The 22,912-nt window shown below is 46.4% G+C and overlaps 1 protein-coding gene across 1 annotated transcript in view; it reads left to right on the top strand.

Annotated features, from left to right (window-relative positions):
* Positions 1-22,094, top strand: part of NOTCH2 (notch receptor 2) — an 86,124-nt gene extending 64,030 nt beyond the window's left edge. The window contains exons 20-33 of the mRNA XM_069862428.1: positions 325-509; positions 1,236-1,368; positions 3,368-3,613; positions 5,613-5,725; positions 6,296-6,825; positions 7,584-7,931; positions 8,159-8,301; positions 9,131-9,341; positions 9,913-10,009; positions 10,505-10,673; positions 14,996-15,297; positions 15,652-15,799; positions 16,299-16,396; positions 17,299-22,094. Coding sequence (XP_069718529.1) covers positions 325-509; positions 1,236-1,368; positions 3,368-3,613; positions 5,613-5,725; positions 6,296-6,825; positions 7,584-7,931; positions 8,159-8,301; positions 9,131-9,341; positions 9,913-10,009; positions 10,505-10,673; positions 14,996-15,297; positions 15,652-15,799; positions 16,299-16,396; positions 17,299-18,642 — 4,067 coding nt within the window. The 3' untranslated portion in view covers positions 18,643-22,094. The remainder of the gene's footprint in view (positions 1-324; positions 510-1,235; positions 1,369-3,367; positions 3,614-5,612; positions 5,726-6,295; positions 6,826-7,583; positions 7,932-8,158; positions 8,302-9,130; positions 9,342-9,912; positions 10,010-10,504; positions 10,674-14,995; positions 15,298-15,651; positions 15,800-16,298; positions 16,397-17,298) is intronic.
* Positions 22,095-22,912: the final 818 nt, after the last annotated feature.

Raw genomic sequence — 22,912 nt, 5'->3', positions numbered from 1 at the left:
CCTTTCTAGGTACAAATGTTAGACCTTTGTAATGCAGCAGTATTGCTTTGGAGATATGTATTCACCAGCCACCAGGAAAATAATACAGCAATGCAAATAATTCATGCCAGTGTTGATGCTGGTGCTCCAAGGGGGACAGAGCATTGACTTTATTCAGAAGCCCGTTTTGGGTCTGACTCACTGTAATTGAAGAGTAACTCATCAATTTTTTGGTCTCAAGTTTTCAGTTAATTGAGTCTAGCCATATACGTTCCTGGCTGAACTGGCAGCACTCCTGGCAAGGATGTTTTATGTATTTGCTCACTTGATTTAACTTTATTTCAGGAGTTACAGTGGACCAGTTGTGCCAGCACTCTGGTCATTGCTTCAGTGTTGGAAATACACACCACTGCCAGTGCCAGGTGGGTTACACTGGCAGTTACTGTGAGGTGCAGCTGGATGAGTGCGACTCCAGCCCCTGCCAGAATGGCGCTACCTGCCGGGATCACCTGGGTGGATACCAGTGCAAGGTAACGCACAGAGGTTTAGTAGGTAGTAGAGCCCTGTGATGCAAAAGAATCAAAAGAAATCAGAAACACATGCAAGTGGTAGAATAGCTTCAAAGAAGGAGAGGATAAAAGCAACCTGCACCTGGAAAGACTTTATAATTGAGCTGCAGCCGAAGCAGTGCTCCTGGGAGGCTTTTAAAACTAAATTAGAGGTGTGAGTGTAGGATGGTGTGATTGATGGGCATTTGACCTCTTTGTCTCTGTGGGGATGGGATTCATATCTTGAAAGATTTTTTGCCTGAGGTGTAGTTGGTATTAAAATAGATGTAGAATGTATTAAAGGAATGCTGTATTCTCCCTATTGGATGGACAAAGTATCCCGTGCCTCTCAGGGTGGGAGATGCTTTACACTGCTTTCTGTTGCTTACAGCTGGTGCAGAGAGTGGATGAACCATGAGATTATGGTATATCAACCTTTCTAAGGTTTTCAGAATGGCAGAACACCTTGGGTGCTGTCACCCTAAAGGGAAAGGATGAGTTTTGTATAAACACAAAGTCAAAACTGCTAAGCTCTTCTCAGTGCGAAAGGTGGCTGGCGGTGCAGCCCTTGTAATCACTTGCAGTTGCAGAGCTACAAGGACAGTGATAATCTGTCCTACTGAGGATTCTTTTTGTCTGTGTTGGCCTTTCTCAGATGTTTGCTAATGTATCTGTTACAACATAATTCACACATTTTTATACTGGCAGTGCATGCCTGGATACCAGGGTGTCAACTGCGAATATGAAGTGGATGAGTGCCAGTTTCAGCCCTGCCAGAATGGAGGAACGTGTATAGACCTCGTCAATCATTTCAAATGCTCCTGTCCACCAGGAACTCGGGGTATGAAGCTTAGTAATTAAATGAATGTTACAAGAGGGAATTTTCCTTTCTGACTTCTGGTTTCTTGATGCACAATCTGAAGGGAAGGCATTATTTTCTTAGAAGAATGTTCCCAAAGTGTCCTGAGCTGCTTGAGATACATATTTTCTCTTTAAAAATAAATGCTGCTGGTTTGGTTTTTTTTTTCTTTTTCTCTTTTAAAGGAATAGGTCATGACAAGGTTCTTTGGAAATGTATGATCTGTCTTTGGCAGTGGGGATGGACATAAGGTCTTTCCCAGCCCTACCTGGTTTGATATAGCAAATCCAAAAGTTTTGGGGTTTTTTTGCTAAGATACTATAAAATATACGGAAAACGCTCGTAGTTCTTGTATAATTTCCAGTGTCCTTTACTTGTTTAGAGTTTGGGCCCTGCCTTGTCCTCTGTTCTGGAGTCTTTTGTGGAAAGAAGTTCAGTGCCTCTAGGCTGGCCGAAACTATTTCAGCAAATTTGAGCTCTTTTATTGAAAGCTTTTTTTTTGGTTCTTTTTTTTTTTAAATAAAAACAAAAGGCTACAGTTACATAATGGTGTTTTTCACTATGTATGATTCCACAATCTGTTTAATGTCGTGTGTCTTGAAACCCGACCTTTTGTTTCCCCGTTATGTCTAACTTGATGACCCCAACTTCTACCTTTGAAAATACTCAGGACTGCACATTTTCACCCATCAGTGAATGCTTTCTCATTGAATGCTTTTCTTAAGCTCATTTCTCAAGTCAGTTAAAGATCTTACATTCCTCTGAATTTGCTTTTTCTGTCTGATGGGTGTCATCTCAGTATGGGCAAAGTCTCCAGGTGTGTGTCAGATAGAACTAAATTCTTGGTTCATAAAGTAAATTTAGGTAAAATTAGAAAATAATCTGATAATCTCCCTCCTGCCCATGTAGTTCCTTCACATTAGTGTGGCTGTCAGCACGTCTCCCCTGTCTGGATAAGCATTTCTTTCATTGTAAATCATTGCGTTAGCAATTTTCCACTTATTGTTCTCTATTTGGTCCTCCAATTAAATAATATACAAAAAGTTGCTTCTTATGTCTCTACATCAAATGTTCATCTATACACTGGTTTCTGCGTTGCCAGAATTTCTGGGTTTTCCACTAAAGCAGTCACCCTCCTTTGAGAGGCTGTGAATTCTTCAGTCTTTGTTTGTAGAGATGAAGTACTTTTTGGATGTGACAGTTGTGGGGTTTTTTTTGTAAATTAAAGGAATTCAAGAAGGTTTATATAGTTATTATCAACCTTAGCTTTTGTTTGAGATGAAGACTTTACTAATGCCAGTGTAAGCATCCTCCATGTTTAGGTGAAAGGCTTTAACTGCTCCAGATGTATCAACTGCATTAACTGACGGAACTCCTTGCTTGGCTTACCCTCTCTGTTCCCTTTTATCTGTTATATTGTGCGGTGAAGGCAGAACCAGTACTGGACATTGTCTCTTGAAAGGGCACCCTGTAGGGAAAGGGGGAGAACTGCTGTCCGAGGCCGGTGTTGAGAGTTTTCCATAGGTGCCCAGCAGTGAAACTGCTAACCCAGAACCTGTGTTTTGTCACAGTTGCTTTTCTGTTGGCTTGTTGTTGCTTGTTTTAATGATGTCGCTACAAACACTCTTTGCAAAGTTTCAGGGTTACCATCATGTCAGAGGAAGGGCTCAAATTGAGTGCATCATTTTTGGGTTTGGTTTGGGTTTGTGTTTCTTATTATGCCCTTAATTTAAGCCAAACATGAAAGCTGCTGAATGCTGGTATGACCTACCACTGTGAACAGCCTAACTCTGAACCGCATGCTTCCAGGGCCTGATCTGAGGCTCTCTGTCTGCACAGGGTATGGGTTGCATTAAGCTGGGATGGTTACCTGTTTGTATCTGGGGCTGTGTGAGACATGGTCTTAAAACTTGATGAGCACTGTAGGAAATGAGGCCGTGACACCATATCCTCTAATTGTTACTTTTTACTGTCTTGACAGGCCGTTTCTGTGAGGAGAACATTGATGACTGTGTTTCAGACTCAGGAGCATCCCGCTGCTTTAACGGAGGGCAGTGCATTGACCAGATCGGGGGCTACAGCTGTCTTTGTCCCCCAGGCTTTGCAGGCGAGCGTTGTGAGGGAGATATCAACGAATGCCTCTCTAGTCCTTGTAACCCTCGTGGAAGTCTCGACTGTGTTCAGCTGATAAATGATTACAAATGCATCTGTCGTAATGCTTTTACTGGTGAGTAGTCAATGATAAACATGCTTCTAATTTCAGAGTGATATCTTATAAAATCATCATTCTTTCCTTTTCTGACAGTCACGTTATCTAGTCACTTCCCCTTACAGGATCTGATTGTTTCCCTACACGATGTCTCAGTTTTTAAACCTTCTAAGAAATTCGTCTTCCAGAACTGTTTCAGACAAAGCAATCTCCTGAGGCACTTGGCTGCCAGGATTTTTTTCCTGTGGTACTTCTTTCTCCATAATTTCACGTTTCCAGTATTGGAAGCGTAACTGTTCACATGTTATCTTCTCCATGGCTTTCTCTTTTGCAAAGCAGCATATGGATTTTCTCTCTAAATCAGTGTCATGGTATCCATAATTAGCTTTCGGCCTCCTTCTCTGCTCCTCGCTCCCTTTCTTCCATACATTAGTGATATGGTTGGGATGGAATACTCTCTGCATAGACAGACTGTATGCTCCTAGCTTAGTGCTGTGATCTTTCCACAATCCAACCTTGAATCACAACTTCACAAGAATTTCACTCTGTGCACTCTGTGTATCTGTCTCTCTAGATCTCTTCTTTGTTAGTGTGTCTGTTGTTCTACTTTCTGCCTCCCACTGGGTGTAAGTTTGGGCTAATAGTCTCCAGATGTGTTTTAACTTTCAGCTTTCCAGTTTCCATGTCAGTTTAACTTCTTATATGTTTAGTTTTTCTCCAAGAAAACCTTTCACCTTCCCTGCTTGTTAGTGATGTTCTCTGCATGCTTTGCCAGTAGTTTTTACTTTTTTTTTTTCTCTTCAAAATTTAAATATGCTGTAATTTTCTGTTAAATTTGTGGCTGTCAGATGCAAAGAAATCAAAGACCTGTATCTGAAGAGTTCATGTAGTAGTTTCTGAATGCATTACCTAGACTGACAAAAGAAATTCCTAAAAGAACGACATAGGAGGGAAGTGGAGCCAGGCTAGCTAGTGGGACACTAGCTAGTGGGACACTAGCAGGTCGTCAGATAGGTTTAAATTTAACCCTATCTGTTAAGCTTGCTTTTATGATTTATGCATTGTGTTGCTTCTGGCTCTCAGGTAAGGGTGGCTGAAGCTTGCAGTGTGGGGGCTGCATACCTGCTGTGCTCTAGAAGGAGCAGGGAGAGCTGCAGTGTCTCAGACATGAAATCTGTCTGGAAATGTTAGGCACAGAGGGGGAGCATGCTTCTTCCTCTAGCTGTTAGTCTTCTGCACATTCCACATTGACCCTTCTGCCTGGAAGGCAATGGGGTTGGCTTTGCTGTGGTTTGTGACTGAGAGGATGCCAGAACTCTGTGGGCCATTCTGCCCTGTCTGTGAGCAGTCATGCTTGGCTGTACATATGTGGAGCTTTCTATTAATTTTTTTTTGGGGGGTCCAAGTCGTGCTTAGGTCATCCTCATCTTTTTAAAGTTTGGTGTCAGAGCTTGACTCTGGGAGCTGCTGCAAATGCTACTCATTGCAGTCAGACCTCTCTGTCTAGCTGGTCAGTTAAGGAGTCTCCTGTTGCTTGTCCTATTCACTCATGTAGCGTCTGATCCTGAAGCTTGTTTGCTCATAGTTAGAGTGTGATTTGCTCCTGGACTCAATGACCATCTCCCAAAATGTAAAGAAGTGATAGGAACCCCCAAATTCATGTGGTACAAGACCTTCAACCTCTGGGGTGGGGTGGGGGTGACCTGGAGGTGACGTGACAGCCCCAAATTTTATCTTCGTGCTGGGTTGCACATATTCTTGAGGAAGCAGACAAGTAGAACTCTATCCCAATACCCCTTCTGGATGCTGGAGTTGTGCATTGCACTAGCGCTACTTAGGCAGCTACTTGAGAGCATGTGTTATCTAGAGAGGTTTGTCCTTTCTGTTCTGAGGGCAAAGTCTCACTGGAGTGTTTGGCTGGTTGGCTCTTCATTGGAGTGTTTTGCTTTGTGATGGCTTTTTAATGTGTGCACACACACATTTTCTGCTCTCATCTCCCCCTGTGTCCACATCTCAGGTCGTCACTGTGAGAGCGTAATAGATGTGTGTCCCCGGAAGCCCTGTCAGAATGGAGGTACTTGTGCTGTTGCCAGCAATATGCCAGATGGGTTCATCTGCCAGTGTCCTCTGGTAAGTGCTGTATCCTGAAATTGAATCACCTGCCTCAGATGCGGAGTTCTCTGGCTACACTCTTATTAATTTCACTGATCCACTCTATGTGAAAGTTATCTTTTCTGTACTGCTTGCAGAGTACAGAAACTTTGCAATCTTGGATGGTCTTTGCCCAAATCCTTTAGTTTATCTACTTAGCTGGGAAACCCAGCACTTCCAGGTGCCCTAGGAGAATGATGCTGCCTGTATTTACCCCAAACAACTCTGCTGTTGAGGCAGGATAGCTGGCTCTTCTGCCTTAAACCAAGCATTACATTTTAACAAGTGTTTTGCTATCCCCTGTTCTCTGTGCTTACTGCACGATTCCCCTTGTTCATGGCTCTTCTAAATCCATTTCAAAATTTTATGGAGCCTTAAGTTCCTAGTTTATCCCTGAGGCTAGATCCAGAAAATCACAGCTCCTGCAATGACACTAGAGGAATTATGGGGGAGAAAGGGTTTGTACGTGATGCCTTGCCTCCAGCCCTCAGAGCACTGAAGAATAAGTTGATGAGCCTGGTTGTTTTGCCATTTTTTTTTCCCCTGTAGGGTTATTCTGGAGCAAAATGTGAGTTCAGCAGCCACAGTACTTGTGGACAAGTGAAATGCAAGAAGGGGGAGCAGTGCATTCAGACGTCTTCTGGTCCTCGGTGCTATTGCCCCAAGCTGTCTGCAGGAGAGGAATGCCAGACACGCACAGGCTGTGCCAGTGCTCCCTGCCAGAACGGTGGGAGCTGCCACCCTCATTCTCAGCCTCCTTACTATTACTGTCAGTGCCCTGCTCACACCCAAGGCAGCCAGTGTGAACAGCCCGTAACTTTCAGCCCAGAGCCCCAAGGATGTTTGGATTCCCAGTGTGTGGAAAAAGCAAAAGATGGTTATTGTGATGAAGACTGCAACACTCATGCCTGCCAGTGGGATGGAGGCGATTGCTCCCTGACAATGGAAGATCCTTGGGCCAACTGCTCCTCTTCATTGCGCTGCTGGATGCTTTTCAATGGACAGTGTGATGACTTCTGCAACACACCCGAGTGCCTATTTGACAACTTTGAATGTCAGCAGAATGGCAGAACGTGCAAGTAAGGCTTGATCCCGAGAACGGTTTCTCTGTGTCACTAATGTGTCTCTTGCTAGCGCTTTCAGTAGTTGATACACTTCATGCCTGCTGCTCCCATCTCTTCTGTCATTTCTGTTGCTGTTACTTGCTCTGGCATCAAGGAGTTTCTGTTGCTTTGTGTACTTTTCATCTGGTTCTGGAAAGTTCTGGGATTTGCATGCTATGAACTAAGTTGATAGCCTAGGCGGTGGTAAATGTGTTAGCCTGCTTGATGCATCTGCCCTGCTTTCTGTGGAAATGTAAATAGCAGGCATTTCACCTGCTGGATTTTAATAGTACTGCCTCCTATCCTGAATTTCACTCCATACGCCAATGCTGTGTTTTTACCTCAGCTGTATTGGCTACCTCTGAATGTTTTTCCAGCTCGTCTGTCATGACTTTTCTTCAGTTATTTGTGATAAATGCTACGGCTTTGCAGTTGTAATTCTCTGTTGTGAGGCAGGAGGTGTTACAGCTTTATCTTAGTAAACAGAATAAGCAGTTCTCTTCCACTGGTACTAGAATTGAACCATGTGTTCTTGGGGCTTTCGGTTTCCTGCTTCCGCATTTCCAGTTTGCAAGCTTGTCCTGGGCTTGTCTTTCTTCTCCTTGAATTTTGATTATGACTGTTATTTTACCTTAAATGATTGAGGAGTGTAAGGCCTTGGCCCCTAGACTGCAGGTGTACTGTACTGAATGTGTGTGTCCTGTGTGCTGTCTGTAACCCTTTCGCTGTTGCAGGTATGACAAGTACTGTGCAGATCACTATGCAGATGGCCGCTGTGACCAGGGCTGTAACAGTGAAGAGTGTGGCTGGGATGGTCTGGACTGTGCTGGTGACAAAGCTGAGAAGCTGGCGGAAGGGACCCTAATCATTGTGGTCTTGATGCCCCCTGACGAGCTGTTGGGTGATGTTCGAGGCTTCTTGCGCACTTTGGGAACTCTTCTGCACACCAATCTAAGAATCAAACTGGACTCGCAGGGAAACCCCATGGTGTTCCCATACTATGGGGAGAAATCCGCAGCACGGAGTCGACGTTCACTTGTGGCCATTCGCAAGCCCAGAGAACTAGAGCAAGAGGTCATTGGGTGAGTGTATATCTTTGTTCCTGTGGCCTTGTTATGCTGCTAGCTCTTACTTGTAGGGGCCTGGGGCATTCTGGACCTTCTAGAGCTGTAGTCTGTTTTTCACGGAGAAATGTAAAGCTATTGCAGCTGCCAAATACAGTATTGGGGTGGGAAGATTAACTTAAAAGGCTGCAGTTTAACCGAGTGCTTTGGTAAAAGTTTCTGTTACTGACTTCTGTGCCTTGCAGCACCAGGGTGTTCCTGGAGATTGACAACCGTCAGTGTGCTGAGGATTCGGAGCAATGCTTCCAGAACACAGAAGCTGCTGCGGCTCTCTTAGCTGCTCAGGCCATCAAGGGCATGTTGCCCTACCCTTTTGTGTCTGTCCAAAGTAAGTAATTGCTTGTGGAGGAAGGCAGTCAGCAAACTTGAGCTTGCAAAATTCTTGCTCAGATTATTGATCATCATTTTAATATGTCTCCCTGTTCAGTATGGTTTCTGGGAGCTAACTTGCTCCTCCCCCGTTGTAGAACTGTGTATGTGCAATATGCTGATTCTGTTCCAAGCAGACATTTGGGTTAGTAAGGCAGGGCATTTCAGTTTGGAGCCTAGTCATTTTACCACAGGTAGAAACAGTAATCTCGTATGCTGCAGCAGTGTGCTACGCACTGCAATGGTCTTGTCTACCCTAAAAACCATTCATGTGCTCTAAGCCGTGAATTCAGTGAATAGGTGCCATTAGAGAGAAGGCTGGGGGGACATTCCTTGATCTACTGGATGTTTTCTGCTCTGGCAATGTGTAATCTGTTTGATTTTGCTCCCCTCTCCCTCAGTCTGAGGCTCAGCTGCAACCTCATGCTATGTGGGTAACATCACTATTCCTACTTGGGTCATGCTTATGTCTTTCTGTAGGTCAGCGCGCTATGCACTGGTTCAGGGTGGCTGCCTTCAGCCAGCAGGACTCTTGAGGAAGAAGGATCTTCTGTTCAGCAGTCATATACTCTAAAAAGTATTTTGAGAAACAAGACTAAGGGAAGGCAGAAAGATGTGTTCTTACAGCAGTTGCAGCAGAGCCTGAACTTCCTCAGGCATCTAAATGCATCACAGTTAGACATAACATGCAGTCTGTGGGGAAGACTGAATGAGAAAAGGAAGTGAGTAGATGGAAGATCATTGTCTCCACTTTGTTAATCTCATTGTATTTTAACTGGAATTTTTAGGTGAACCTTTGGTACCACCGAAGACCCAGATGCTTTACCTACTTGCTGTGGCAGCTTTGATCATCCTCTTAATCCTTCTCTTGGGTGTGATGATGGCAAAGCGTAAGCGCAAACATGGCTCACTGTGGCTCCCAGAGGGCTTTATTCTACGCAGGGATCCTAGTAATCATAAGCGCAGAGAGCCAGTTGGGGAAGATGCTGTTGGACTCAAGTAAGTTCACATTTAGGTTCGCATTGTGTTTGGGTAGTGTATTAGAAGATTTTGAGAATGTGTTGTATAAGTTTTTAATAAAAGGGACTTGCCTCCTAGAGAAAGCTAGCTTTTCAGCTAGAACTTCTTAGGCAGTTTCTCTAAAATCTAATACATCTGTTTTGGGCAGAAGAACATCAATTAAATATACTTTATAAACTGCTAGTAAGGAGTCTGATTTCCTGGTTTTCTGATACTTTTAGTTCAGCAGTTGGATACAATTTGTGTAATTTCCTCCTGGAATAGGTGAGACATTTTTAGGTTGATAGGTGACAATGAACACATCCAGCTCAATATGTTAAAGACATGACTCAGAAATAATGGCAGGTTTCAAAAGAAGAATCCCATTTGTGCAGTTTTGGCTTTCCACTGAATTAACCAAGTTGGCATTTAATGCCACTGTTGGCTGCCTGAGATTTCTAATCTCCTCATTGCTGTTTGCAAGCATCCCACCTTTGGTCTCTGCAGGCTGGTGTAAGTGGCAGCAGCACCTGCTCGGACTGTAAAGTGATGTGCTCTCCTTGTTTGATAGGAATCTGTCAGTTCAGATACCAGAGGGTAACCTGGCTGATTCTGGACCAGCTGAACACTGGGCAGCTGATGGTGGACCTCAGCCAAAGAGAGCAAAGGTAAGATTTGAATATTGCCTGAAACTGAAAATGCTGGTGAGGAAAACAGCTACATTAACTTCCAGAGTGAACCCCTAGCTCAAAACCTCCCTTTGCATAGGGTTTTGTAGTATATAACTAATGATGTTTGAGGAGCAAATCCTCAGGTTAACACTGCCACCATAAACCAGTAGAGAAACCAGGCCACTTGTCCTCCAGTGTTCTTTCCCTGCTGAGGCCCCGCTGAGAAGAGAAGGTTAATGGTAGGGTCATGTCTTGTGTTTCAGGCCTGATAGCATATGGTGGGAGTGTGAAAGCTGAGGATGCCAAGTAGAGGTAAATGGAGACTGTCATCAGCCTAAAAAAACTAGCATAAACAAAACCCAAACCCCAACACACACACATCCTCAAACAAGCAAACAAAAACCCAACAAAATTAAGAAAACCACAAAAACTTTCGTTGTCTTTGGCCACTCAGTGAGCATTTTGAAGCAACTGCTTATGTCCTGTGCTTAGGCTGAAGATCAAGCCTTGCTCCCAGAAGGTGACGAGCAGATTGATCAGCGCCAGTGGACACAGCAGCACTTGGAGGCAGCAGATGTCTGTGGGAGCACATCACTAGCCCTTACGCCACCTCAAGCAGATCAAGAAGTGGATGTTCTGGATGTCAATGTCAGAGGGCCAGGTCAGTATTCTGCGTCCATGCATTCTCCACACTGACCGTCCCTGTCTCCAGTGGCTGGGACTACTAATGTGTGAAAATTCTATGAAATGTTCAGGGACACCAGCAGAAATTTTATGGTACTCATGGAAGGGGGTCGTGTGCTCTCCAGGAAAAATGCTGGAGAGCACACGATCATGGTCTGTAGCACATGGACTATCATGTAACCAGGAGAGAGTTCACTTAGTAATCCCTACAAGCACCTGTAGGGATTACAGCTGTAGGAGCTCATTTAGAAAATGTGTAGCTAAAAGATATTGTCAGACTGCTGTTGTGGCAGAAATTGGGAAGGCACGGTTGTGCTGGAAATACCCCCCCAGCTTCTGCAGCCGGATCACTGCAGAGATTTACGCCAGGCTTTGTTAAGGACAAATTTTGCCAGGTTTATACCAGAAATTTCTGCTAGCTGGGGTGGAAGCAAGGATGGCCTATTCCAGAATGGCCTCTGGCAGACAGTGGACGCTGACTAGCAGCGTGTGAGTTATCTGTACTGGAACAGAGCAGTACTGCAGCATACTTGTTCATAATTTTATTATTTGATGATTTATAGCCTTGTCTTACAGTGGTCAGCTCATTGAATTCCTAACACCAGCTGTGAGCTTTGAGGGTGACTTCTTTACCACACACGGAGGCTTGCTCTTTTTCAGTCTCAGATGACTTGATGCAGTAAGAATGCTCTGCTGCTTTTTGTTAAGTTAGCACTAAGGCTGTGTAACCTGGTAAGGGGCTGGGTAGGCCACCTGGTAATAACTCATTCCTGTGTTCTGAGAGGAGAGCTGACCAACAACTTTACCCTGGTTGCAAAGAGCTGCAAGCATGTTCATACAGGGAGAGGTGATTCTGATGATGATTTTGCTACAATGGCTTTTTATTGGATTTTGTGGGAATATTTCCATACAATTTAATGATGGCTGGATCCATTCTTTCAGTTGCTTTCTATTGTCTTTTCTGCTCACTGACCCATTAGCTCTGCTAAATGCAAAGCACAGGAAAGGAGGGATTTCTGTGTAACAAGTGTGAGAACATAAACCATCAGTTGCTGCCAAATTTAAGCTTTTCTTTATTTCCTCTATTGAAGCTTCTAGTTCTGTGGTGGTGTTATTTAGACGTCAGGCTGCTTATTTTCATGTTCATTCAAAGCTTTGCCAAACAATAGCAATGGAATAATACTGACCTGTGAGCTGCTTTCCTGCCATTCAGGTGCGACTCTGAAGCTTGCAGCAGGCTGCTGTAAGCTGTCCCCCTCCGCGACATCGAGCAAACAGCTGAGTTACTGTCGGGGGAAGAAACTGTTTAAAAAGATCTGAGAAGTGTTGGGAGTAATGGGCTAGCAAGGAGGGGTAGGATTCCTCACAGTTAATGTAGCTGTTCATCTGCCCTGGCCACCTTCCTCTTTCTTTGCAGGCAGAGGGAGGAAACAGGCACCCCTGAGAGGTAGTTCATCTCTGTCTCAGGCAGAGGTCTCCTGAAAGTAGGTGGATCACACTGGTGATGCTTCACTGCGCCTAATTACAAAGGGTGCTGAGGCTGGCTGACTTGGGTGCAGGTGCCTGGGCTGGAGCCAGCTGAGGCTGGGCAAGTCACATCCTGGCTACAGGTCCAGGTGGCAGGTAGAACAGTAGAGGAGGGGAGAGGCCAGCTGAAATGCCTCAGTGTACCAAGGGGTTGTTCCCTCTCTCAATCCAGCACCTTCTGAGGTCTCTCAGATTTAGGGGGATTTAAGAGATCCAGCCACCTACAGAAATACTTTCTAGAGACGTTGCCAGTGGGTTCTCTGCATCCCACCTTTCAGTATGTTATTGCCTCTATGAGTCCTTCAATTTTATTTAAACTTCTGGCCTTACCATCTTGCTCCAAGTTTTACATTTACTCAGGGGCTGTCATCTTGAAAGGCAGCAAACAGAAGAGTTTTTATAGAACACTGCTGTCACCTTTGTCTCCCCATGCTGTTCTTTCTGTGCGTCCCCCAGAGTGGTGAGCACATTCTTTTCACTGGAGCTATTGTGAGTGTGTAACCAGGGTCATGCAATCATAGGCATAACTGGTACTACCACCTATAATTAAAACTGATTAACTATCCCTATTATATGCCCCTCTTTTTCAGTTACTAAAAATTCAGTGGTTCAGACTGGAATTTTCCGTGTATGTCCGCCTCCAGCTGGATCTTTTTGAGTTCTTTTCCAGCTATTTCAGAGAACAAACTGGAAGGAGGAAAAAAGATATTGTGTCCTCAGCTTTTTTTCTAGTAGTCCATCAAGTGCTTAATCGTGACAGTCTAGCTGGATGTACTTTTTTGCTAGGATCATAAAACTACCCTTGTGTGGCCAACTTACAAAGCTCTGGAAAGAGCTGCACGTACCCAAGAGATCTTTTGGAGAGTGGCAGCTATTTTTACCAAGGATTTAATGCCCACTCTCGCGGTGTCCCTGAAGAGCAGCTGGGCAGCACCCACCCAGGACAACCCAGGCAGTGATTGAGGGAGCAAGACCATTCCTGCACGTGGTTTTCTCAGAGCTGTGGTGCTGGATAAAAGGAAAGTTCTTTTCTGTGCTCTCTCTGCTCTTTGTGTCGGGGCAGGATGGAGGAGGCCACAGCCTGACTTGAATACTAAGAAGTATTCATCTTGGGCATAGAAGCAGAGCCAGCAGTGGGAGGGAGAAATACAAAAGGAGGTATATAGCCTTGGACAGCAGGCAAGAAGGTCTGTAGACAGGGCTGGATATTGGAAGTGAATTCAGGCCCATACGTCAGCACTTTGCTGCCATCCAGTAGATAGTGAGCGAAGAGCTGAGTGGAAGCCTGCCTGTCCTTTGGTCGGGAACCACTAGGAGGAGGTGCTGTTGCTGCTGAGACTACCCTGAAACAGAGACTCAGGAAAGCTTGGTGATGAGAAGCTGGGAAATTGATCAGGACCCATTATTAGATCTCTGTATGTGACTTTTAATTGGAGATCATCACTTTGTTCAGAATTGCACAGAATCTGAATTCTGCCATTAGGCCATATGGTTTTCAGTACAGATGGGGCAGGGTACATTGAGAGCTGAACAGGCAGGGAAGCTGCTATCTGTAGCGCTCATGAAGATCCCCTGCTTGTAGCATTAGTATCTGCAGTTTAAGTCTGGTTTTAACTAACGAATATCTTGTAATTTGTAGAGTCTGCTGAAACAAAAGCACTTGGCATTTGATGAGTTGCCGAAAATGTTGGTTTTTCAAACCTTGATTACACTGCATCAAGGGTCAAAAATCATCAGCAGGAGCCAGTCTTCCTGGGCTGCCCTCTTTGATCAACAGAAGGAAGGAGAGGTTCATCGAAGGAAGCCAAGTTAAAGTAGAGGTTTGGAGGAGCCTTTCTCCTGGTGACAATGCAAGGACCTGGGCTGGATGAATGTCAGTTTAGCCTTTGTGGATGTTCCATCTGTGTGAGCCCATCACTGGAGACTTGTGGAGAGTTTCCACAAGTATTTTTGCTGTTTTGTTATTAAAAAAACACTCAAACTGTGTGAGACACTGCCCCAGATATAAATTGCTCCATCTGTGTTGCGGTAGAAGGGGGTGCATGGCAAACAAGGCATTGTGTATGTGTAGGATGCTACTGGTGCACCAGTGAATCATACTGGGTTGCATCCTGTTCTATGGTGTACTTCTGTGGAAGTACAGAGTGCGCTTGATCAGGTTGTTCAGGGCTCTGGTCGTGGATGTTACTAAGAGCAAGATGAGGTTAGTTCAGGCAGTCATCCTGAAGGTGTTTTTCAGCTATGACTGTTGGACCCTTAAGTAGTGACCTTGAGTCATTCTCATGAAGACCTTGGTGTGTAACAGACAGGAAAGCTTTTGTCTGAATTTTGCTTCAGGTTATTATCTGCAGAATGCCACCAGTAGTTGGTGGTTAGTTGTCCAATAATTTTTCTCTGTCAGCTCTTTCTTTTCCCCAGGTGTGTGATTATCCATGTCATCAGCTATACTTGGTCACCTGAATGCTTTGATTTGTATAGCCCTTGTTTAGCCTTTATATTCTGAGGAAGTTTTCCACTTTGGCAGCAAACTTTTTTGTTTTATAATGATCTTATTTGAGAAGTATCCAAGTTCTGTTGGGGTTGCAGTAGGTACTCAAGTTCTGCTTGGAATGAGAACATCTCACTAACTGTCGGGCTTTAAAGTAAGAGACAAGGTCTGGGTTAAAATGACTGGAGGCATTTACTGTTGCTAAAGGGGAGAGGATTATAAGAGGGTTTCCTTTCTGCTGCTATTACTATCACGTTACTGTGATATTCTCTCTTCTGTTGCAGATGGATGTACTCCACTTATGTTGGCATCCCTGCGTGCGGGCAGCTCCGATATCAGCGAGGATGATGAGGATGCAGAAGATTCCTCAGCAAATATAATAACAGATTTGATCTATCAAGGTGCCAACCTGCAGGCCCAAACAGACCGCACTGGGGAGATGGCACTGCACTTAGCAGCCCGTTACTCGAGAGCAGATGCTGCAAAACGTTTGCTGGATGCTGGAGCGGATGCTAATGCACGGGACAACATGGGACGGACTCCTCTGCATGCAGCGGTAGCTGCTGATGCCCAGGGAGTCTTCCAGGTACAGCAATGGAAGAACCCCTTTTAGAATAGCTGTGCTTTGTAATCATATGAACCTACCCAAGCTGCACACTCTATGCTCACAGCCTCCTGCCTTCCACAGTGTGATGTCCAGGCAAAACTCTATTTTACATCCAGTTTCTTCAGGTATTCACAACTTGGAGAACTCAGCATGCATGACTCATCTGGCATGTATTTATTTGGTCTGTTTCCCTCTGTCTCCTGTTATCTGGGTCCTTGCATTTCAGTGCTGAGGCTGTTTTTTCACTATAAAGTTTTCCTTGAGTTCCTGCCAATTCCTCAGTTTTGGTCTGTAGTGGTATTGAAAAAAAATCTGTCTTCCCCTGTTGTCCAGATCCTGATCCGTAACAGAGTGACAGACTTGGATGCTCGGATGAATGATGGAACGACTCCATTAATCCTGGCCGCACGTCTGGCTGTGGAAGGAATGGTAGCCGAGCTAATTAATTGCCAGGCAGATGTGAACGCCGTAGATGACCATGGTAATGTGAACACGACATACTCGGCTGGGCAAATATTTATCATGACGCGAGGGTTGGGCTTCTGCTCCCATGGTATGTGGGCTGCTCATAAATTCTGTGGCTAAATCAGACTCTAGATTCTCCTGCAGAAGTCCTCCCAGCAGTACTAGATGGCAGGCTGCTGCACAGTGGCTTGATTAGACAGTCCTAGAAGAACAGAAGAAGAAATCTGGGATTAGATTTGGTGAGATTTTCTGGACTATGGACATGACTCTGTGGATACATTATTTAAAAACGAAATATCTCAGAGCAATTGCTGAAAATCCCATTGCATCTTGGTAATGTAGGGCAATGTCATGGTGTGGTGGTTTCCAAAGAGTAAACCTGCCTTCAGGACATGTTCACATGCTGTGAACAGCACTGCAGTTGCTTTTTTCCCCACTTGGTGTGCTATGTCCATCTTGGTTCTTTAGAAAATAGCGTCTTGGTTTGTTGCTGAAGTTGTTGTGTTTCCCTGCAGGTAAATCTGCTCTTCACTGGGCTGCTGCTGTCAACAACGTGGAAGCAACACTGGTGCTGCTGAAGAATGGGGCCAACAGAGACATGCAGGATAACAAGGTACAGTTTGAGTGTGCTCAGTGTGGCTGTGCTTCCGAACTCAAGGCATGTCTTTTCTGTTGGTAGTGAGCTCAGTTCAGATTTTCAAAACTGGCTGCTCAGCGCAGGTCTTCCAAACCCAGACTGTGACTGGAACTCCCCAAATGTCACATCTCTTGTAGGATTTCTGATACAGGAGAGCTGTTCCCTTCTTTGTCTGGCCAAGTCCTGGGCATCAACACTGTCCTGCTTTTCTTGTGGGAAAGGAATGCAATAGCCAGTCAGTGGTGTGTGAGAGCACCAAGGTGAGGGGCTGTTGGTGTCAAGCAGCCGGATACCAGTTAGCAGAGAGCCAGATCTTGCAGCACAGCAGCACTCACACCCTGTCACTTTTCCAGGGATCACAAGGCAGGGTGGATATGGGGGAGAAGTCTCTCTGTTTGAGAGACTGTGCTGTGCAGACCTCCTGTACCTTCACTATTAGTTTTGCCTTTGTCTTAAGCCTTGATTTCTTTACTGTGCCTAAGGGTGGGGTTTTTTTATTATTATTTATTGCTCAGTAGGTTTTAGAGCCACCAACAAGTGGCAGTTCTTTGCTGGGCTGTTTTAGTCCTTTGTACCTTTCCTTCATAGGGGAAGATGGGAGAAGGGCACCAGTTTCACAGTTCCTCCAAGGACCCATGGCAGGACAGTGCACTTCCTGGAGTATAGTTTAGCCTGTGTACTCCACTGCCATGTATGAAATAATCTCCTGTAATTTGTCTTTTTCAATGGGTGTCTGGCAGAGTGGGTTGATCTTGGAGACAATTAATGTGGCACTACATTAAACAGCGCTTCCAGGTGTTGCTGCACCATTAAGAGAGTCTTAGGAGTAAATCAGTCCCTGCAGTGAAACCGCTAAAGTACTTATTCTCTGTTTTCAGGAAGAGACACCTCTTTTTCTTGCTGCTCGGGAAGGCAGTTTTGAAGCAGCAAAGATCTTGCTGGACCATTTTGCCAATCGAGACATCACGGACCACATGGACCGCCTGCCCCGCGATGTAGCCCAGGACCGGATGCACCATGACATAGTGCAGCTTCTCAACGAGTACAATGTGGCGCACAGCCCTGCTGGGCACCCTGGTGCCATGCTGAACTCTGCCCTCTCCCCAGTCATCTGTGGCCCGAATAGGTCCTTCCTCAATCTGAAGCACACTTCGTTAAGCAAGAAATCACGAAAACCGAATGCCAAAGGCATCATGCCCACAAACCTCACCAAAGATGCAAAGAGGAGAAGGAAGAAGTCCCTCAGTGAGAGCAAAGGGCAGTTTTCAGAGAGCTCAGTGACCCTGTCACCAGTTGATTCCCTAGAATCACCCCATGCTTTTGCATCCGAACCAACATCCTCTCCTGTGATGCCATCGCCAGGGGTGTTACACTCATCACCCACCTCACTGCTGACCGCTCCATCGGTACAGGCTGCACACACAATGTCCTTCTCCAGCCTTCACGAGATGCAGCCCTTAGGGCGTGGATCTGGCACCGTGCTCCCTTCTGTCAGCCAGCTGCTTCCGCAGCACAGAACCACCCCTCCCAACAGTGGGCTTGGCAGGCTTCGGCCAGCCAATGTTTCCACCGAGTGGGTGAATCGCATGGAGTTGAATGAGTCCCAGTACAACGAGATGTTTGGCATGGTGCCACAGGTGATGCATTCACACCCCAGCGTTTCTCAGCAGAGTGGTTTGGTTCAAGCAGATACAAAGCACCTGGGAGTGTCCAGAGAGTCTCTGCCCCCTATCATGACTTTCCAGCTGGTTTCCAAGGGTGGCGTAAACCAGCCAACACTGCCACAGCAGGCCCAGTCAAACTGCGCTCAGAACATGGCTGGTCCTCTTAGCTCCATGTACCAGATACCAGATTTGACTCAGCTACCCAGCGCCTCATTCTCCATGGCTGCCATCCCTCAGCAGGATGGGCAGGTGGCTCAGACAGTCCTCCCAGCCTACCACCAGTTCCAGAGCTCAATGGGGAAATACCCCACGCCTCCATCGCAGCATAGCTGCTACTCCTCAGCCACAGAGCGGACTCCTAGCCACAACCGGCACTTACAAGGAGAGCACCCATACCTGACTCCATCGCCTGAATCTCCAGACCAGTGGTCAAGCTCTTCCCCGCACTCTGCCTCTGACTGGTCTGATGTGGCAACCAGTCCCAGTAACAACCAGCGCGGGCCTGCAGCCACTCACATGACAGAGCAGCAGCGGAACAACATGCAGGTGTATGCCTGATGGCTGGCCAAGGTGAAGCCTGATTAAAGTGGACTCCAGAACTCATGAAGGTCTTCCAGGATGAAAATGAAGAACCATTTTAGTATCCAAGAGTCTTAATGAGCCCCGGCTGTTCTTTCCTTGGAGGGACTGTGGTCGCTGTAGGCTTGTATGCTTTTGTCCTAAACAGAGAACTGTAGAGGCTGGCGATGGAGAAGACCAGCTGGGTCACTTCTAAACAACTCCCATGCAACTTGGGCGCAAGTGCTGTCTGCACTGGATTCTCCAGTCTGCTTTTAAATATGTTCCACCATTTCTTTGTGGAAACAGCTCTTCAGCTTAACGCATCTTATGGTCATTTCTCCAGAAATCTAGCCAAAACCAGCCTTGTATCCTTATTTTGTTACTCCTTTTGTTACCCACATAACCTCTCTCTGAAGCACCTTCTACTAGTTCTCCTTGAGTTCAAGTTGCCTTGACAGCTCAGAGCTGCACCCACATTCCTAGACCCCCTCCTTCCCTTGGCTGCTTTTGCTCAGCAAGTGAGCTGGACTTCCCAAAACACCTGCAGGTCGAGTGACACCTGTCACGAAGCTTCACCCTTTCCTCATCACGAGTTTTGTACAGATTCACTAACACCTCTTAGTGTTCTCACTGCCTGTCCCCCCAAGTATTATGAGGTTATATATACGTATAGTCTTCTCTTAGCTATTTGTTTTTTACCCCTGCTCTGAAAATGCTGGTCTGACCTGGTCTTCCCCATGATGTGGCCTGTAGGCACATCTGTCCCATGTTGTATGTCTTCCCTGAGACACACCTGACTGATTTGGCCCTACCCTCCTCATGCCTCTGTTCTGCTAGATGTGTCCATGACCATGTTTGTGGGCTCCCCTGCCGGAATAGCTGCCTTGCAACTGATACAGGCCTTTTGGAAAGCTCTTGGGATGAGCATGAGTGTTTCAAAACTTGGTAATGCATGCTCCCAGTATTCTTGCACAATACTTCCTCCTCTCCATCCCAGGATGGCTGTGTCCAGCCTCCAGATAACATATGCTGCCTCTTTATGGTGTTATCGAGAGGTCCTGAGGATATCATCACATGTTTGCAGTGTGTGCCCTTCTGTGTCAGGAGGAACAGCATCCAGCCCTTTGAAAAGTGTCCCTTTTGCTTCAGTCCTGGGACAGGGCTGCCTTGTCTTCTCCTTCCGACAAGAAGGCTGCAGCCCTGGCTCCCAAGCAGGCTTCCAGCAGCAGCGGCCTGGAGCCAGAAGCTAGGCTTAAACGGCAGACCAAATAGCTCAGAAACCACTGTCTAGGGCAGTTTGATTGACAGTTTTGGAGCTGTCCTCTGCTCTCAGCCTGTGTAGGGATATCCTAGCTGAGGAAATCCCTACACGTGCCCCACATGCCCTGTGGGACAGTAGTGCCAATTGTACTGCAGCTCCCCTGATACTTTTGGAGTTCTGGAAGCCAGCTGTCACTGACCTTAGACTGACAGCCATTCTTTTTGCTTTGTCCGCAAGAGCAATGCTTCCCTGGATGGTTCTGAACCGGTCAGCAGCCCAAGGGAACATTTCTGGGGATGGTTTGCTCCTACCTCTTCAGGAGAACCCTGCAGACATGTGTTCCAAAGAGATAAGGGCTGTCGGCTGCCGCCAAAGGACAGAGAAGGCCGCACCCCTCTGAGCAGCAGTCGTTCGGCATCCTGCCATGTACAGTATTTCCTCCAATGTTTCTCTCCATTCTAACCAAGAGTAAAAGCTTTTTCTTTCGGTTCTACTCAATGGTACATGAAGGCAGGACCTCAGGAGGAGCTGGTTCCCAGGGCCACTGTTTTGGGCTGAAGTTCATAATTCTGAAGGTACTGCTTTTTACAACACACGCAGTGTTCCCCAGCACACTCACTGCAATGTGTCCTGTGAAGTTTAGGTGCAACCGACTCAGATCTCTGGGCAGGAGCCCACAAGCTCCCAGAGGTCTGTTCAGGTACATGTTTTACTGAAATAATGAAGTGTTGCTACATCCATGCTAAAGAAGCAAAGGGCTTTTCCTTGTTAGCCCCAAATAACCAAGTGCCTTTTCCTATATGTGGCTGCCTTTTACAAGATGAGTGCTTTCTGTGGAATGAAGCCAGCTTTGTGCCTGGCGTGTTAATACGATGGCCCTCTGCCTGCCTTTTTTTTAACTACTTGTAAAGATAATATCTTCTTAAGGTGGTATTTTATCTTGTAAGTTGTAGAGTAACCATTCACACAGCAGCATTTTCCTATATTAATAATGGAAAATATTTGCTTATTTTTACATTTTTTATAAAAGTCTTTTATGAAAATAGTTGCTGCAAAATGTATAAGCAATTTTTATCCCCAGAATAAAGACTATGTGCCCAACATGTGTGTGCTGCTGGTTTTGTGCTGTCGCAGCACAGCTACGGGGTTATAAACAGATCCCCAGTGTTGGATAGCTGTTCAGACCCCTGGTAAGGGACCACTCATTAGGATCTCAGCAGTCCTTGTCAGTAGAGAGCCTTGGGGTTCAAGGGTGCTCTGTGCTGTGGCTCAGCAATGCACAAAGCCCATTCCTTAGCTCCATCCAAGGGAGCTGTGTCTGGGAGCTGAATGCAGCCTTGTTTGGGTATAGCAGGAGGATTCTGGGTCTCCTGGTCAGCTAAGAAAGGGGACAGTAACCAGCAGCCAAGCTAGGCGTACTGGGAAGTAGGAGGAGGGACTGGGATGGGGCCTTTCTGAGATGCTTTGAATAAGAGCTCTTGCATGCCTCGGACTCGGGGAGCCAGGACTTTTGTGTGGCTGTTAGAAAGTTCGTGGGCAGGCATGGATCAGGCAGCAGTGAGTGGAAATGTGGCTTCGTTCACCTTTTCAGGTCCTGCTTGCTTCCCTGGGCTGTTACTGCTCCTGCAGCCAGGAGAAAGACCCTTGTCTCTGGAGCTGAGGCAGCCTCCCTGGCTTCAGCTTGACAGGCAGCTGATGCATGAAGATGTGTGATTCTCCAGCTTCTAACAGGGAATCTCAGCTCCTCTGTGCTATTTCCAGACTTAAAAAGTTTGACTTGAACAATCAGAACAAATTGGTGATGGCTGCATGCCTGTTTTGGGCAGGGAGGTGCCACTGAAGCCTTGGGCTGTGCCAGCGCTCACCTCATTGCTTTCCAGCTGTTGTTGCAGACTCAAATTGAGCTAGTAGCTGAGTTATGACTGCTTGCAGGGATAAAGCTGCTGGGGGCATTGTAAGCGTTTAATATTCAAACAGCACAGCTCTTTTATCTTCTAGTAGAGCCAGCTTGGCAAGTACAAACCTCCGGGAGACTTTCATCCTTGTTCTCCCACAGTTTGCACATCTCTGCCAAAGTTTAGCAAGCTCTGCTGTGTCTCTGGCACAGCTGTGTAAAGTTTGCTGGTGCTCAGGCTGAGACTTGAATCTGTCTCTCCTCCAGGACCACGCATGCCTCTTCTGCTGCCTGGGCCTTGCTGAAACTTGTGTTGCATGCGAATGAGCCTAATTGAGGCTGGTTTTTTCATACAGTGAGAGAGGGGGTTTACTGTGCTTGAAGTTTCCCTGTTTGTCAGAGTGGCTGAGCTCCTCTGGAAGGTCATTTCTTCCAGGAGCAGTGATAGCCATCACCAGCTGTGTTTGGACACAAGACAGCTTTACCTCTTTGATCGTGGTGGGTGCCTTGCAAGCTGGCCAAGGCTTTAGAAGACTCAGGGTGCAGCAACAGTATGTCCCAGCTGTGTAGGCAAAGGAGACAGGTCTGATTCTCCTCCCTGCCAAGGGCTAATGCCACACCTGCCTCTGCACGCTGGCATGGAGCTGCTCCCTGTGGGCATAGGAGCGCTCAGCCAAGTTTTGGTAAATGCTGGCATAGAGGAGCCGTGGGAGATCCCTGGGGGACATGGCTTGACCCTGGTAGCTAGAACTAGCAGCTTCAGCCAGCTGCAAGCCCTCTGTGTAGGGGGAAGTGAGGCTTAGCTCCAGCGCTGGGTCCTCTGCTGGTAGCTGCCTTCTGGGTAGCTGCCTGTGGCTGCCTCTGAGGGTCTTTGGGAGGGCTGAGGAAAGAAGAGCTGGGCATTGGCTGTAGCTGGTAGCAGCAAGGTGTTGGGCAGGAGCTGGCAGCTTTTCAGGGAAGCCCAGGACAGGCAGTGGGAAGCGCTTTCAAAGCTGCTTCGTTATGTTAGGAGCCAGCAAAGCGATGCTTCAGAGCAGTGTGATTGAAGCAGTAGGGTAGAGGTGAGCTTCAGCCATGTCCCACCAGTGCTGAGAGGACACTCTGGGGTGTGG

Source organism: Phaenicophaeus curvirostris, chromosome 8, assembly GCF_032191515.1.
Source record: "Phaenicophaeus curvirostris isolate KB17595 chromosome 8, BPBGC_Pcur_1.0, whole genome shotgun sequence".
Taxonomy (NCBI): domain Eukaryota; kingdom Metazoa; phylum Chordata; class Aves; order Cuculiformes; family Cuculidae; genus Phaenicophaeus; species Phaenicophaeus curvirostris.
The sequence above is the reverse complement of the archived record's forward strand: the minus strand, read 5'-3'. Positions and strand labels throughout refer to the sequence as shown.